This window comes from Colossoma macropomum, unplaced genomic scaffold (genome assembly GCF_904425465.1).
Source record: "Colossoma macropomum unplaced genomic scaffold, Colossoma_macropomum, whole genome shotgun sequence".
NCBI lineage: Eukaryota > Metazoa > Chordata > Actinopteri > Characiformes > Serrasalmidae > Colossoma > Colossoma macropomum.
Window position 1 is genome coordinate 21,371,706 of NW_023494808.1, and position 18,524 is coordinate 21,390,229.

At 38.7% G+C, this 18,524-nt stretch overlaps 1 protein-coding gene across 1 annotated transcript in view; it reads right to left on the reverse strand.

Moving 5' to 3' along the window:
• Window positions 1–18,524, reverse strand: part of sorcs3 (sortilin related VPS10 domain containing receptor 3) — a 366,544-nt gene that overhangs the window by 67,654 nt on the left and 280,366 nt on the right. Inside the window, exons 10-13 of the mRNA XM_036557300.1 lie at window positions 18,330–18,476; window positions 10,771–10,873; window positions 3,220–3,296; window positions 2,636–2,727 (exon numbers count right to left, since the gene is read on the reverse strand). Of these exons, the coding sequence (XP_036413193.1) occupies window positions 2,636–2,727; window positions 3,220–3,296; window positions 10,771–10,873; window positions 18,330–18,476 (419 nt within the window). The remainder of the gene's footprint in view (window positions 1–2,635; window positions 2,728–3,219; window positions 3,297–10,770; window positions 10,874–18,329; window positions 18,477–18,524) is intronic.

The window sequence follows — 18,524 nt, forward strand, 5'->3', positions numbered from 1 at the left end:
AGCGATCCTAAAACTAATGCCGGAACGCTCCGGGCGATAAGGGGAGAGAGGGAGGAAAAAAAAAGGCACAAAAGGACAGGAGGATTAAACAGCAGTGGAGCAGAGAGCTAGGGAGCTCCAATTTGAAGAAGGAAACCAATGTGATAACTCAAGGGGATAAGTGAAAAGCTTTAATATGGAACATTTTCTGGCATTCCCGTTCAGCGTAGAATAGATTCGGATCTGCTTTACAGCCACTGTCTTTTCTTTTTACGGTCTCTTGAAGATTGAGTGATTGACAGCTATCGTCATCGGCAAGGTGCGCTTTCACATTTGGTATTCCAATGAGCAGAATGTCAGAGTCTGCCTTAACAGTTTGTGCAAATGTTACAAAGCTGTTAACCCTTCAGTGCATCTTTGTTTTGCCAACTGTTTATACCTCAGATTGTCTTTCTACCTCAAATTGATCTACACATTTTCAGTACATTGTAAAACTGTCAAAACATTTTATTTACAATGACAGTATAATGCAATGACATATATTTTGTTGTAGTTTATTTTATTTGCCATTTATCTGACGAAAACGGCTGATGTAGAGGGGAAGAGATGGAGTGATGTTTTGCCAGCTTCCTGAGGTATGCATTTAACGGTCAACTCATTAAACTCTGAGGACCCACTGGAGGGTCCAGATTTCAATTTCTCACTCTCATAACTAGATACCCAGGGTGGGCAATATGACAATGCTATTTTTATCATCAGTTCTTCTAGAATACTGAACAGCTGCATGTATCATAACAGTTTTAGACCAATTATAGAGCCTATAAACAGCTATGACCAGTGTATAGTAATTGCATATTAGCACATAGCTGATTAGCATCTACTGTTTGATTTTTTTTTCCTCTTTCCTTCTTTCATAGTTTATTTCTGCATATACTGACCCAGACAGCGAGCATATATTGGTCCGCAAGCTTGATAAGGTCAGCGCCCCGCTGACAGTTTGCCACTGCTGATCAACCCTCAGACCACCCAGATTACTGTCCTGCAGACCAACTCTAACATGTTTTTAATCTCCTCAAACAGATTTTAAATGCACACAGACTTTAATTTTGGAAAATAAACTAAGACAAATATTACAAACAACTGAGAGGAAAAAAATGACTAGGCCTAAAATAAAATGATTTTGTAGAAAATGTTAAAATTATTTACTAATTTATAAAGTATAACTAAAGAAAAATCTGTAAATTGGACTGTGAGTGGAAAATGAGCGATGACAAATTTGTCTAATACTCTGCTTAAACTGGTAGGGCCACCTAGAAAACGCTGAGCAAAACGCTAGTGGACTGCCACCTTTGCCATCAGCGGACCAACTGTGGCCCGCTATCATCTTGCTATCAGGGGAATTAGAAAAAAAAACACACACAATTCCATTCCACTAACGGAATGGAAATTGGCACTGATGTAATTAATTAATATAATAAAATAAAATATTTACCCCAGTAATACTGCCTGCCACTTTTGGCTCTCTGTGTGTGGAATGCTGTGACTCTGTGTGGAGCTGCTAGTGAGCAATGAGGGGTGAAAAGGGAGGAGTGAGAACCCCCTGCTGTGGAAACAATTCACACCTCTCCACAGATGTTTAACCACTTTTATAAATGCTGACTTGCTTGCTCGCCTATGAAGACGAAAATTTAGTTTGCTTCCAGTTTTGTAAATTTTACACAGTTATATCAGAAGATTTTTCGTCAACATTATTGAAGAAAAAATGCATAGTACAAAAACATAAGGAGCTTCAAAACTTTTTGTCCATTCTGACTTAAGCTAACCCCAGTAGTACCAAATTTTGTGATATTAATTATATATACTGAAAATGTCCTTCTCTTTGCGTTGTTATATGGTTGCCTTATCACCCGCACTAACATATTAGCTTCAAAGCATTTCCTGAATCAATTAAAGTACTGTTATTATGGAAAAATGAGCCTTGCTCTCTTAAAAATTAAGGTTCCTAAATGGTTCTTTGTCTGTACATGCGACACTAGGAAAAACAAACAATTAATATAGAACCTTTCCCTGTGGAGGTTCTTCAAAATTTAAAAAGATTCTTAACATTTGCACATCTCACTTACAAAAATGATTAAAGAACCATCCACTGAGAATGAACCGTAGTGGTTCTTCTATGGTATTGCTCAAAAGAACCTTTTTTGGATCCATATGGCACCTTTATTTTTAAGAGTGCAAGATTGTAAACTGAATTATAAGCCTACACTGTTAGCAAAAAGGGTTTTATATAGTACCCAAAAAGGTTCTATGATGTTGTAACAACAGAGGAACCCTTTTTGGCACTAATTAGAACCTTTTTTTAAAAAACAAAAGGTTCTTTCATTGACCATATACAACAGATTTCCCATCATTCTGAAGAGCAGAAGAACCATTTAACCATAAAAAAACATTTATGTACTTAAATGGTGCTTTGAATTGTTATAGTTCTATATATAACCACTTCCTTTACTCAAGGACCCTTGTAGAACCCTTTTTTAATGTAGAGTGTTTGGGGTTAAGAGAAACAGGGCAGTGTCTGGGGGAAAATGAAGCTTTCACTAACTCAAATGAATCAGACTCAGCACCCTGTTGCTTTTTAAAATGCCTCATTTACACATACCAGAGATGCCTGGTGGGGACTGTGGGCTGTTTGACTGCAAGCAGCGCTCCTCCTTTGTCCAGGAACCAAACATTGTGCTCCTCATCAAATATCTGAGGGAAGAGGGCGAAAGCTCAGCTCAGAGTCCCAGCTGGATTCAGTTAGAAAACAAATTGTGCAGTTATCAGATGCTGAGCTACTTTTAAAGATCAAGTGAGAACTACCAAGACTGTTAATACACAGTATATTGTTACTGAATAGCACATCAGTAGGATGTGGTCCTTTGCACTGCGCATGTTTGCCCTGATCTTACACAACTGATTAGGCTCACAACAGTCTTGATGGATAGTTAATAAGCTAAAGGTATGCCAGCACAGGGAGAACACCAGACAGGGCATGCAGGCCCCAGGCTGGGACTACTCTACCAGAATATGTTGTATAAAATGCATTGAACACCGTCATCGCTTATTATACTGTAGACTGTCTGAAACTCGCAAACTCTGAGACTGCATGTGCTATCACTAATAACACTGTTATTTCACTAATTCAAAGCTAAGCGGCAGAACCACAAGGAGAGAGTGACTAAACATGTAAATGCCACGTACCTGTCTCCAGCTATTGCCAGCGTCAGATGATATGAACATGCCTACGTTATTGTAGGAAAGCTCAGAGCCAATGTTTCCTAAGGATATAGGAAAAGCAGACAATGCATAATTGTTAAGGGAGGGCATAACCAAGTGGGAAACAGTGAGACAATAATATGAAGTTAATCACAAGTAAACAAATAGTTGTTACAACCCTGTTTTTTAAAAAAGTTGGAAAACTACACAAAATGCAAATAAAAACAGAACACAATGATGTGCAAATCATTTAAACCCTACATTTAATTAAAAATAGTACAAAGACAACACATCAGTGTTGAAACTGAGACATTTTATTGTTTTTTGAAAAATATATGCCCATTTTCAATTTGTGTCAGCAACATGTTCCACAAAAGTTGGTACGGGGGCTTGTTTTCCACTGTTGTATCATTTCTTCTTTTGCTTCTTTTACTCTGTAAGCGTTTGGGAACTGAGGAGCCCAATTGCTGTAGTTTTGAAAGTGAAATGTTTTCTCATACTTGTTTGATACAGGATTTCAGCTGCTCAACAGTTCAGGGTCTCCTTTGTCATATTTTTCATATATTTCATTTTTTTCGTTTTTTTTATTTATTTTTTTTTAATTTTTTTTTTAAATAATGCACCTAATGTTTTCAGTGGGGACAGGTCTGGACTGCAGGCAGGCCAGTTAAGCACCCGGACTCTTTTACTATGGAGCCATGCTGTTGTATTACGTGCAGAATGTGGTTTGGCATTGTTTTGCTGAAATGAACAAGGCAAGGCCTGAAAATGCCGTCATCTGGATGGCAGCCTATGTTGCTTCAAAACCTGTATATATCGTTCAGGGTTAATAGTGCCTTCACAAATGTGTAGGTCACCCATGCCATGAGCACTAATAGACCCCCATACCATCACGGATGCTGGCTTTTGATCAAGCCAGATTGTCCCTCTCCTCTTTAGCCTGAAGACCATGGCGTCCATGATTTCAAAAAAGAATTTCAAATTTGGATCAATTAGATCACAGGACACTTCCACTTCACCTCAGTCCATCTTAAAAGAGCTTGGGCCCAGAGAACTTGTGTGTTTGGATCCTGTTTATATATGGTTTCTTCTCTGCATGGTAGAGTTTTAACTTACATTTGCGGATGCAGTGATGAACTGTTTTTACAGACAGTGGTTTTCAGAAGTGTTTCTGAGCCCTTGCAGTGATTTACACTACAGAATCATGTCTGTTTTTAATGCAGTGCTGCCTGAGGGCCCAGAGATCACAGCCAGTATAGATTTTCGGTCTTGTTCCTTGCATACAGAGATTTCTCTGGATTCTCTGAATCTTCTAATGATATTATATACAATAGATTAAGAAATCCCCAGGTTCTTTGCTTATGTTATTCTTGAATTGTTGCACTATTTGCCTGTGCAGTCTTTCACGGAGTGGCAAACCCCTCCTCTTCTTTACTTCTGTAAGACTCAACCTCTCTGGGATGCTCTTTTTATACTGTCATGTTACTGACCTGCTGTCATTTAACCTAATTAGTTGTGAGATATTTAACACAGTGTTTTCATGAAACATGTTGTTGGCATCAAATTCAGAATGAGCATATATTTTTCAAAAAACAATAACGTTTCTCAGTTTCAACGTTGATATGTTGTCTTTGTACTATTTTCAATGAAATATAGGGTTTAAATGATTTGCACATCATTGTATTTTGTTATTTACATTTTGCACAGTGTCCCAACTTTTCTGGAAACGGGGTTGTATTTGCTCTGTGCGTGTTTAGAGATTTTCTGAATGAACAGCAGTTGATTGAATGGCTTAGACATTGTGCAAACAATCTGAAATCAGTCTACAAATTATGACCAATACAGTCCAAGCATAACACATCAGCATGAAACCTTATGAACCCATATAGCCTTTTCAGTAGACCAAACACAAATGATGGCCAGTCAGAGTTTTTACAATGGCCTCTGTCTGTAGTTGATGAGAGGTCTCAAAAGAAGATGTCTACCAGACCGATCTTTTGACTTTGGTATGGTACGCAACATATATTTTCCTAGGAGAGTAGTTTAGTTTTTAACTACACTGCATTTGTAATGTTGAACTCGTGTTACTTCAGTGTTGGTCTAAGTGGTCCAAAATATTTTATTTTCCTATTAAAATCACGCAAGTTATACTGTGCAAATTTGTAACCTTCATTGCTGAAATATGTCCATGTGTTGTTCCACTCAGATTTGGCCATTTTGTTCAATGTGAGATCACCAAACGTTTCTGTGAGGCACAATATTTCAGTCACCTATAATCTATCATTCTGTTTCATCAAATAGTGCAGTTTTCTTGTGTTCAATTCTTGTTAAAAAGGTCTTGAAAATATTTTTCTCTTGCCTTTTTTTAATTATGCAAGTTTAAAAAGGCAAGTCATCCTTTGGATTATGTTACACTTGCTGTTTTGTTTTTTAACAGGTAATCAGTAATCTGTAACAGAATACATTTTTAAAGTAACCCTCCTAACCCTGCTGAAGTGTGAGAGGCTACAGTTAATTTTATAGCAACATTGTCCTTCAGATGCATTCAAAGAATTGAAAGCAGCCAGTATCAACCTATTCATGCTCCATCCACAAAAGCATACTTTTGCAGCTAATGTTGCAAGGTTGAAGATCTCATTCAAAACCATTAAACCTATTCAGAAATTGTACACTCATCTAAATATAATGTTGCTAATATAAAATGATATTATTTTGTGTCATTTGAAATTAGCATAGATACAGGGTAATTTTTCAGACTTGCCATCAAGCCAGTGTTAGTATGTATGCACGCTTAAAAATAGTGCATGCATACGAACAAAAGTAACAAAAAACGTTTTTTTGAAGGATGCCAAAGAAGAACCTGTTTCCTTAAGTAAACTTTTAATGAATGGTTCTTTAACTCTGTTGAACAGAGCATCTCGATGGTGATCCATTCTGAGAATTTGGCGCTGGCCACTTAAACTTGTTTAAAGTCCCAGGGAATGTAGTGTAAATTATTAAAAATGTTTGTATGGTACTAATAATAGTGTTATATCAAAACATACAGTATGAATGAAACAAAACAAGATAGAAATCTGACAAAACATGGCCTAAAAATCGCTTATTAGACCTATTAGTAGATCTGAGAACTCTCTGGCCATGGTGCTAATATTCTGGTGAAAGCACATGACTGACAGCCCTTAGTCCAACTCTCCCGGCCTGCTATACCACTAAAGCAAAACTGAACACAACAGATCTAGTGAGGATAAATGGAAAAAAAAAAACTTGCAGGTCAAACTGTAGACCCCACTCTGATTGCTGCTCAATAAAACCATTATCCAGCTTTTATATAGAGACATTTTGAAGAAGTCACTTCACTTATTCTGGATCTTGCTAACTGAGTTATACCTGCAAGATTAGCTTTAGTTTGTCTCTTGGTAAATGTATCCACCGTAAACATAGAGAGACTGCTGGAAACCCCTTCTTTAATGATATGTTGGCAGAATATCCCACATCACCCTTGTGATGATGAGAACATTGGTTACGTACACACTGCCCAAGATTAGGTCAGCCCAGTTTACATGAAGAGAGGACAAATTTGGCAAAATGTGTCTTTTTAGTATACATTGGAAGATTATTCAGAGGACATCCTTTGTACATGTATATTGTGTGCCCACAAGTGCAAAATGAACATAGGTTCCCTGGGGCTTTAATCAAAGGCGTTACAGTATGTGCACACCCATGGTAACCTCAGTGAAATGAATAAGCGTGTAGAATTGGAGCTTTCTGTGTGTTTCTAGTGGCACAAGACTTCCTTTATTGTAGGATGCAATGTGATTTACCACCCACCACTGTGAGCTCATTCAGAACTCTGTATCAGTAGAAACTTATTGCTTTATTTAATCAGTGTGACAATAAAATATGTCTGATGTGTAATGACTTATATTCCTATTTATGTGTTTTCATGTTCATAACCTTTGTGACACAAATTAAATAAAAATCTACAAATGGGTTTTATTACGTCACAATCTTTACATGTGTCTGTGTGAGGAACCTTTTCAAAGATTAAAGAACTTCCATTTAATGTAAAGGATCTATACCATTTAAGGTGTGTTCCTAGAATCTAAAGGCAAAAACTGGTTAGAAACCTTTCTTTTTAAGAGTGGCTGAAAATACACTGTATGGTTAAAATATGTGGACACCCCTCCTCCTGATTGAGTTCAAGTCACATTTTTTCAGTCATATTCATTGCTAACAGGTGTATAAAATCAAGCACTTCACCGGTATCTTCCGAATTTTTTTCTTAAATGTGTTCTTGAGAAAGGTCATAAAAAAGTCTACGTCAGATTCCTGATGTATTCTTAAACCACAGAACTGTTTGCACCTTTGTGCTCTTGAGTGTGTGTAGATTCTGTTCTTACCTAAGAATAAATCCCAAATAAGAAAACAGTGGTGAATGTCAGAACCTTTGTGAAAACTGCATAAGTGGGTTGTAAAAAGAAATTTCTCTCTTAGAATGGTTGGTGAATGAGGCCCAATAACTTTACAAACATGGCACTGTCATAGGACGCCAACATTACCACAAGTCAGTTTGTGAAATTTCTACCCCAGTCAACTGTAAGTGATATTATTATGAAATGGAAGCACCTAACAGCAACAACAGCTCAGCCACAAAGCGGTAGGCCACGTAAACTCACAGAGAAGGGCTGCCGAGTGCTGAAGTGCATAGAAATAGGCTATCCTCTTTTGCATTACTCGCTACAGACTTCCAAACTGCTTCTGGAAGCAACATCAGCACAAGAACTGTGCATTGGGAGCTTCATGAAATGGGTTTCAATGGCCAAGCAGCTGCACGCAAGCCTAATATCACTATGCAGTGCCAAGCGCCGGCTGGAGTGGTGTAAAGCAGACCACCACTGGACTCTGGATCAGTGCAAATGTGTTCTCTGGAGTGAAGAATCATGGACAAATCTGGGATTAGCAGATGTGAAGAAAACACTACCTACCAGACTGCATAGTGCCAACAGAAAAGTTTGGTGGAGGAGGGTTTTCAACTCCATATGAATACGAATACCCATGATTTTGGTATGGGATGTCGAATAAGCTTGTCGAATGTCGAATGTAGGTGTGATGGTCTGCATACTTTTGGCCACATAGTATATATGTAGTTGTCATTACCAACCTGTATAGCTACAACACCGTAGTATAGCTTGTCCAAGTTAGCAACAATAACTACAAAAGAATGCATTTGCAGGATAGATTAACTGGAATCAACCATCCAGTTGCTTTAGTCTGTTTCACAGCAAAACTGCACTAGATCCAGAGGCCTGGAACAAAAGGCGGTTAGAATTAGGACTACTTCACAGCACGTCTCTGTAGCCAAGTTCACCTTTTGCATAATTCAGTCACAGCCTTAAACATACTCCTGCATACTGAAACACTCTCAGCTGAAATTAATTATATTTGTCATGTTTGTCACAGATGTGTCACAGATGACTTTGAGCCTCTGCCTACTGCCTATGTACGTATGCATGCGTATGTATATGAGTGTTTTTTACTGGGGCACCAGTTCATGACCTCAGATTCCATTGCAGTCATAATGTGTTGTGTCATGTGCCCTCGTTCAGCCCTGAGCTTTCCAACTAAGAGCCATTCCCTGTCATGATGAAATGTGCATACACATACACAGTCTCTAGTGTCACACGCGCCTGAAGCAACCGCCGTTACTGTCGTCTATTCCCACACAATTGAGACGAATTGGGGCCAAGTTACTGTAAATGCTCGAATTGCCTCTGAAGGATTTGAAGACGTGCTGAATGCTACTGGCATGACTGATGCTTACGTGAGCAAACAGTGGATGATTAGAACAACTGCAGCTCCAAGTACTGCCATTCAGGCATGTTTTCTAACAGCTTAACGAGATTTGCTTAAGTAATTGATTGTACTCAAGCACATACACACTTAAGTACATACTCATTGTCAAGGCTTAGGAAACACAGGCCTAACACAGATATTGACTAATGCTGTAAACCTTAGTGCAGAACTTCCAACCATTATTCACAGTTTTGTTTGTTTCTTGTTATCATTAAACATTCCTTTCATATGTTTTTTGTGTTACAAGTAGGGCTGTTAGGCGATTAATCGTAATTAATCGCATTATTTTGTGTAGTTAATTATGATTAATCACATTTATTTCTTTAAATTTTATGCTAAAGAAAGATTATTTCATTGTAGAACAGTCCACTTTGTTATAGCTATATTATGGACAAAATAAGCTCCATTAAAATGTATACATTACTTACAGTAATTCGTGAAATACACTACAACTAATTCACATGAACTTAAGCATTAGAAATCACGTGATTTCCATAAAATGAACACGGTTTCTGTTTTTCAGCACTGACGTCATGTGAGAGCAACAGTATATGCATGTTCCATTTAAACATTTGGGGAAAAAAAAACAAACTGTGGCCTGTGTAAAAAGTTATGGCACATTTTATACTTAAGCTATACTTTAACTGGAGGTGTTCAAAGTGTATACGACTGTATATACTATGATTGTAGTCAATCAAACAGCTAATGGATTCCTGCCACAGCGGAGCATCCTGAGAGGAACTGAATCCTTCTCTTGCTTTTGTTGGTTCACTGCTCATTTATTTATCCATAGGTTGGTCAGCGTTAAACAAATTCACCATCATAGTAGCTGCAAATAACTTTTGTTTTATCAAATGAACTGTCAGTGGGACTTCTTGCCATTTAAAATCTGTATTTGAGAGAGCTACAGATGCACAGTCATAGCAACAGCACACAAGCAGCTGGGCTTCAGGCTGGTTTGATGGGTCAATGTAGGAAAATGTGCTAATGGTGCTAAAAAATGTAATTTATCTTGTTAAAGCTTTACTTTTAATGTCACTAATTACAAACACACTTCTCTAAAGTTAAGTTTCTAAAAGTTGATGCCTTTTACATGTTTTTGTTATCTCAGCCATGATAGAAGTTTGTGTTTGTTAACCCTTAAAAGTTGCAGTCATTGCTTGCCATAACAATAGGCATGTAATTTTATGCTGATTAGTTCTCACTCTGTCATGATTTCCCCTGTCTGTCTCTTTCCTTCTGTTTCTGCCCCAGGCTCATCTTAGTCACTCTACCTGCAACCATGTGCTTTTGTTGTTGTTTTGGCTTCTGTCTCCTCTCTTGTTCTGCCTTTATTATCCCACCCACCTGTGTTTAGTCTGTAACCCAGCCCTCATCATTAGTCCCAGGTGTCTTGTTTGATCTCAGCATTTTTATAGTTGGCTTAAGCTGCATTCGAGTGGTGTCAGAAACTGGGAAATACCAATTTATCTCCTTAAACATGAACAGTTTATACTTAATGGATATTTTTACTGGAGCTTAAACAAATGAATGGCGGTCTTTGGCACAGTACATAAGTATGTTTTGTCATGTTTCTTAGATGGATCATTAAACCGACTATCAGTTACTCAACATTATCTGATTTATTTTTATCTGTCTCACACACACATACTTTCACATGTTTCAGAAGCATTCACATTTTACCTGTGGCGACGATGACTCCCGGCACAGAGCTCTTGGTTGTAATGCTGCCGGACAGGTAGGGGTTTTCTGACATCTGAAGTTGTAGGTGCAGCGAACAAAATGGCTGAACAGAAAAGAAATGACACATAGTCCATTAGCCACGGTGAAGCTATTATGGAGCTGTCCATCAAATCATGCTGACGTGACACTGCAGATGTTAAACAGGGCTGATCTGATGGGGGAAAAACACACTAGAACCATCTTGTGAAAATGAGTAGTATTACAATAGCATTGCGAACGCTGTGTTTTGTGTTTATACACAGAATTTCACTTTTATTTTACTTTGAAATACTAGAGCTACTAAAAAGAGCATTACACTGAAGATATTGCTGTATACTTTGACTGTGCTGCCTCAAACCATCAACTGTTCAAAGGTGGCCTACAGGTATACAGAAAATTCATTCATTACTTCAATGTCAGGAAACTTTGAAAACTCTGAAATCGATCTGTAACATATTTTGTAACATCCTTCAAAGGGCCATAGTTTCTTTCCTTGAGATTTACTCACAGTATTTATGTATCAAAAAGTCATTATTCATTTTAAATAATCACTTTCTATCCTTTCTTTGTATAGCGCTGTTTACATAAGATGATAGGTGTAAATGAGCTGTGTTTTGACTGGCTGTTCAGTAAAATGTGTGGGCTGAAAATCTTCTTATTGCTCATTAATTTTGTCATATAATCACAAACATGTAGCACATTTCACTGTGGAGTGCTGAGTTTAATGAAGAAGCATTCGCTTGATAAAGGTGTTTCCAACTGCATATTCAAAAACAAGAACAGATCCAAACATGAACCAACCAAACCATTTATAATAATCATGATTAACAATGTAATGTTAATGGTTATTTCTGTCCTTTTTTTTCCAAGTCAAGGCAAGTCAAACTGGATACCTTCTGGGCCAAAGTGCTGGGGAGATTAGCATTTACTCTCATCTAACACTCTGAATTCAGATCATAACAGCCTTGCTAATTAGCTTATGAGCTGAATCAGGTGTGTTTAATAAGACAGTGTGCTGACGTCTGCAGTGTTTTGGCCCACAAGGACTGGAGCCTGACACATGTGCTAATTTGGCTAATTAACTACTAGCTTGCCGGTTAGCTTACTTTATTGGCTGATATGAAATGATGCACTGTACTGTTCTGCACACAGACTCATAGAACTGTCTACATTCACCCAAGATCATGTGTAGAATTACACTTCAGTTTTTCTCAGTCAAGTGTGAAAATATGAGCAAAAACACTCGTTCTGTGGCCTCTAGTATAAATGCTAACAGTGTTAGCTTCTTAAGTAGCCTTATGTTGAACTCTTTACAAAGTAATCATTCTAAAAATAGCAATCACTACGTCACCATACTGCTTGATCCCATAATAATGTTTAACAACTTCATCTGGAAGAGTAAAGGATTCACTAAATTGTCATTAGCTTTAGCTGCAAGTGATCCAACACAGAAGATCCCTCTGTGGGATTAATACTACTTATAGCAGCTCTACTTGCTGTAGGTAGATATAAGTAAAATCCATTATGTACTTAGATTAGATTAAGTGACGCTTATTAGTCTGACAATGGTAAAAATTTTGCCTCTGCATTTGAACCCATCCGTGCAGTGAAACGCCACATACACACTAGTGAACACGCACACTAGGGGGCAGTGAGCACGCTTGCCCGGAGCAGTGGGCAGCCCTATCTGCAGGGGTTAGGTGCCTCAAGGGCACTTCAGTCAGGTACTGTTGGCTCAGGGGATCGAACTGGCGTTCCCTAACCTCCAGCCCATACAGCTTCAAACATAACGTATTTTTACTGTTATTGCCAAAGTTTTACCTGTTTAACCACATTTTGTTTCCAAAAATTCTGATTTGGTCTCTTGGAGGACATCTGTAAATGTGTTTTTGTGACATTACAGTTAATTTGAAATGGATCCTTTTTGCAGCATAATTTTCATATTTGGACTGTATGCACTGAGGACTGAATGGTACGTTTTGAAACTTGTTGACATATTACATATAAACTACACTAAATTACTTTTTCCACTGGTGTCTTTTTGACATGATGCTAATCTAAGAGAAAAAAAAGATAAAGTATATACTGCAAAAAATCATGGATACACTGGTGGTTCACTTGTAAGTATTTCTGGATGGAAAACTACCACTTGCCTTCCATCAGAACTCCTGCTACAGGTGTTGCCACAGTCTATGAGCTACCACCACAGTCTTTACAAACACCATTCACACCAGATTCCAAAGTCCACTTGCAAATATTGAAATGCAGTTACAAGGATACTCATAAAAAGTGTTCTGGCGTCTCCCTGGCCAAACTATGGTGGCAAAGTGTGACTGTTAATACAAATTAATCCAGTTTAAAGTGCCCTCTGCAAAGACTCCGGCTCTTATTGTGTGTGTTAATTGCCTTTTACACTCATTAGCGACAATGACAGTGGGAGGATTTGGCATTAAAGCCGAAAAGCTTCTCTCGTGGGGCCTCCAACGCAACAAAAAAGACAATTATATCTGTGCACTCTGCGCAGCTAACTGTCGCCTTTCATCTTTTCAATGGCTAGCGTGACATTGTTGTAAGGACAGCAAGGGCGGCAGGATTTAAAGGCGGTAATCAAAAGGGTTATAGGTCCCTAATTAGGGTGTCAGATGAGCCTATCAAAGTTAACCTACAGTATTCTGGAATGACTCTCTTCCTCTCTCGCCATTTCTCTCTCTTTTTGTCCCTCTTAGCCTCACAGCAGCACTACAACCAAAACGCTAATACTGCTAATCATGAAATCTTGCTATACCAGTCGTAGAACCTGCTAATCGGTCCAAAGCTTTTAGACATTGTTAATTATGCTAACAGTCCTGGGTTAATGGTTGCTTTAAACTTTGTGTCTAGCACTTTCCAAAACCACAGCTAGACATTTACCTTAGCCTTAGCTTAGCCAATGTTTACACTGTGCATTTGTGCTTACAGTGTTGTTCTGCATAGTGATATCCTTTGTCCTTTTGAGTTTCACCACAAAAAACTACAGCCAAAATGCTAATCTTGCTGACAGGGCTGGGCGATAAAACGATAACGATAAGTATCGCGATATAACTTTTCCTCGATAGAGCGATAAGACAGGTTCGATAAATTTTCGATATAATACACCATTCTCACACTTCCACGTTTTAGCGAAAGCCCTGGTGGGGTTCCGAGTTTTTCGACTTGATTAGAGAGGGAGGAGCCACGAGTAAAAGGGGTCGCCAAATATACTTTAGCAACATCTGAAACGTGGAGTTATACATTCCCTGTTTGAGTGGAGTGACCGGTGATCTGTTCTCCTGTGACCGAGTGACGAGATAAGTGACGTAACGGTACTGTCCTACGGTGAACTCACCTCTTTCCGTGCATCCTAACAACTTTAGCGGTGTTAAATCACGTCTGCAGCGCCATGTTACAGTGCCAAACCGTCATATTTTAGTATTAGTGCATTCTCGAGCAACAAAAGTGAAAGAAAGAAGTGGGTTAATGTGAGTTACAGCTCTGATTTAAACGAAAGTAAACTGAGGAAGCTGTGAGGCATTGGGAATCTTTCCAGGCTAGCTGTTTTTAGCTGCTGGCTAACTTGAAGCAGCGCTCCGGCACAACACAGTGAATTGATGATACGGTAGATCAAACAAGACACAAAATCACCGCTTTCAGTTTAAACATGCCTAAAAGGAGGACTCTGTTTGACTGGTGTGAGAGAAATCCAGTCGTCGCTAGCTGGTGTCTGAATACTGTGATATGCTCTGACATGGATGTGGTAGGAGTGACAGCAGTGACCTACCGAACCGAGTTGACGTTGTTGAGAAACTAAAGAGTTTAGCACTGTTGTTGGCCACTTGTTTAGCATTTGTAACGGGGTAGCCGAGCGCTCGTCACCAGACAGCTAAAAATAATGTTTTCTTTCTTAAATTATGACTATTACAAAAATTGCAGCTGTGCTTTTCAAGCTGATAAAAACAGCTCAGAAACTTTCTCCCAGTCTCCCAAGACAGATTAGTGAAATGTTCCACTGTTTGGTGGGTGTTTGTCATGATAAGTGATAGTTTAAAACCACAATTAACCACCCAGGAGTAAAATCAGCCTTCAAACGTGAAAGAAATCATGATTTGACATTTATCGCGATATGTATCGATATCGAACGATATTAATTTTGTTTATCGTGATAACGTTTTTGGCCATATCGCCCAGCTCTACTTGCTGATAACAAAAGTTTGCTGAGGCTGTTTAAGCTCATGCAAACTGGTCCAAACTAGAATGCTATGCTAACAGTCCCTTTAAACTGTTGTGCCAACCATTTCTATTCATGAATGTTTCTGCTGCACCCAGAAAAGTCTTGTCCTGCCTCTCTCTTCATCCCTCTTATACTCAAAACAACACTACAACCACAATGCTAGGCTTCTAAAACTGAGAGTTCACTAGAACTGTTTAAAGGTTGTGCTAATTGGTCCAAATGTTTCTAGCTTTCTGTCATTGTTAGCTACACTAATATTCTTGAGTGATCGGTTTACTTAAACTGTTACACTTCCCAAGACTGCTGCCAGGAACCAACTACGGGGGTGCATTTGATTACTGAGTCAACAAAAAAAGGATCCTAGAGCAAAGCTAGCAAAAAGCCATGGTAGTGAAACAGCATAGAACAGTCTGAAAATGGCCACTAGTACAACTACATTTACCAGAATGCAGGAATGCAGCAGCAACCAGAAAAAAGAAAAAGTTTTCCTCATATGTATGTTTCACTCAGAGGTTCTTTACTCATGCAAGATTACATAAATCACCATTTCCCACCAAACTGAGCTAGTTTGAAAGTGTCGCAGGAGGAAATTCTAAAGTTGCAGGGTACTTTTCTTATTTTCTAAATGTATTATGGCGGTTTAAAAGCACTTTTGTTAGTAAATTACAGAGACTAATCAGCTGACTGGAATGTACTTTGAATTCCTCCATTTGCTGCCGGAGTGCTGCTTTACTCTGCTATAAAGAAGGTTTTCTGGTCACTGCAGCTGATCCTTAAAGCCAGTCAAGCTTGAAGTCCCTTTTCTAGCCAAGTTATATATCATGGTAGTTGATCTGAATTAGCTCTCTGTCCCTGTTAGCTACAACAACATTTCTTGGGTGAACCGTTACTTTAAACTGTCTAGCATTTACCAAAACTGCTGCTAGCCATTTTGTCTCTCTTTGTCCTTTCTAGCATCAGCAACCTAAGTGCTAACACTGCTAAAAAACATAGCCCAGACAAGTTAAAGATCATTCTAATTGGTCCAAACTAGCTTTCTGTTGTTGTTAGCAATGCTAACATTCTTGGGTGACAAGTTACTTAAAATTGTTGTGTCCAAAACTTTCCAAAACTGCTGCCAGCCATCTGCCCTTTGTGTTTCTGCTGCACTTAGAAATGTCTTTTATGCTTTTGAATGGCAAATAATATTCCTCTTGTTTGTCTCCTGTTTGTCTGTTTGCCCTCCTAAGCTGGGCCTATATTACATGACTTTTAAAATCTTTACAGATTTCTCAAATGGAGAGCATCACGAACTTAATGTCAGGTTATCTCAGAATTTCTTGTCTTTTTTTTGTGTGTGGAAGCTCACATTAGCTGACATGGCAAAGAGAGAGTATAACACACATGACGAGTTTCAGTGGCATATAAGAATTTCCCAGATCTCCTCAGATCACATGACACAAACAAAGCTAAACTTACTGGACTGGACCTGTTTGTGCTTTTATTTGTAGCAAAAATGCAAACTGTGCATTAATATGGGGTTGAAAAACACTGGTATCACAGTGAGAGCTGGAGAAATATTTTACTACAAATTGGCAGCTGACTTGAAAATTGTAAAAAGAGTGACTTAATGCCTGGATCTATACATTATAAACATGATAATGCATCTCCTCTGTCTCTGTGCCCTTTTCCCCTGTTTTCCAGCTCTCTGATTGGCTGTTATTTGAATCACTCACTGAGTTCATCTCTGACATTCTCACACTACAGGACTTGGGAACATTTTGAGTTGTGAATATCAAACATGTTCAAGTTCACTCGTTCCTCATGCTACCAGATCATCCACGCCATCTGTTGCTACCGATCAAACTCACGACCTGGAAAATATTTTCAGGTTGTAAACATTTGTTGCAAATCAGGTTTAAAACCGTGCAGTGTAGGCCCAGCTTTCGTCTCAGCGCTTGGTATGGAAGTACTGCTAATAATTAAAGCTTGCTGGCTCTCCTTCTCTTCTAGAGGCATGTTGGCGCCGTACAGTCAGCATAACAACTGTTTTAAAGACTGAATTTTTACAGACGAGCCATAAAATAATATATAAAATATGCATTTGATTTCAACTCATGGATCGCAGAGTGTATATTTGGCCGAGGATCAGTGACCCGAGCGGTTAAAGTCAAATTGCTAAACCAATGACGAAGCAGATATCAAGTAAGGTTTATCATTGTTGTCGATTATGATGACGCTAATCCAAAAGCCCGGTGAGTGGAGTGAGGTTTGGCTATTTAAAATGAATCAAAAAAAGCCTCAAAACTAGAGACATCTTGAGACCAAACAAGTATTCTTTTGGGAAAGCCAGTGGAGTATTTTCAGGGAAAACGCGATGGACCGCAGCTCTAAATCACTGTCCACATCTATCTTGTACCTTTCTATCCCCCCCCTCCTTTTTAACATTACTACAACCATGTTGATTCTGTTTTTCCTGAGGGCTGCTATGCTTTGTAGTTATACACAGGTGAGCCTTGGGGTGGAAAAGGTTGATAACCTTTGGCCTATGCTATCAAATATTATGACGTCATGACACAGATAATAGTAACATGACACTGTTATATCACTGTACATAATCTGTCATACCTCATGAGAGCATATATTTGCCATGACATGTCTATGGTATTGTATGCAGAAGAGTTCAACTAAAGTGTTACCACAACTACTTTAAGCTTTTGTGTCTAGCACTTCCCAAAACTACTGCCAGCATTTTCCCTTTGCGACTTTTACCTACTGCACCCGAAAATGACAAAAATAAAGAAGTTACCTGAGTTGCCTTTTATTATGGTGTCTAATGTTCTTTTGGATTGCATGCTACAGATCCTGTTATCTTTTATTGAATCCTTGGCAGGAGGAACATTTCTTTGTATGAATCGGGAAGTTAATTATGTGTAAAGTTGTCTTTTGTCTTAATAAAATACACTTGCAACTTAATGGGAATTTAATGAGAAATAAAACTTTTGAAAAATATGCTGTCACTTCGAGCAAGAGATTCTACTCCCACCTTTACTTACTAAGGAGGGTCACTGCTGATTGCAGATTTTCACCCTTTACATGGAAATGACTACAGTAGCCACCCACAACAACTGGCGACATCATTCATCTGTAGGTTTTAGCAGTGCTTGCTTTCTTTTTTCTTTGTTTCTTTTTATTGCTCATTTGTCATGGGTCATCCATTCATTCTCACTCTTTATTTTGTGTTTGTGACTTTCATTTTCTTTCTCTTTATTATTTCCTCAGTGCTTTCTCTCACCAGCACGCAGTAAATCTCGTTGCCCTCCAGATCAGTAGAGGGCGCCTGCAGCAGCCTCCAGTCTCGGCCCTTGTTGTAGGTGATGTATGTCTTCACCTGGTTCTCCACCTTCCTGTTAGCGATCAGCATGCCTTTAATCCCTGCTACCTAGAGGAAAAGGAGACAGCATTAACCAGAGGAACCCTTATGCACTTC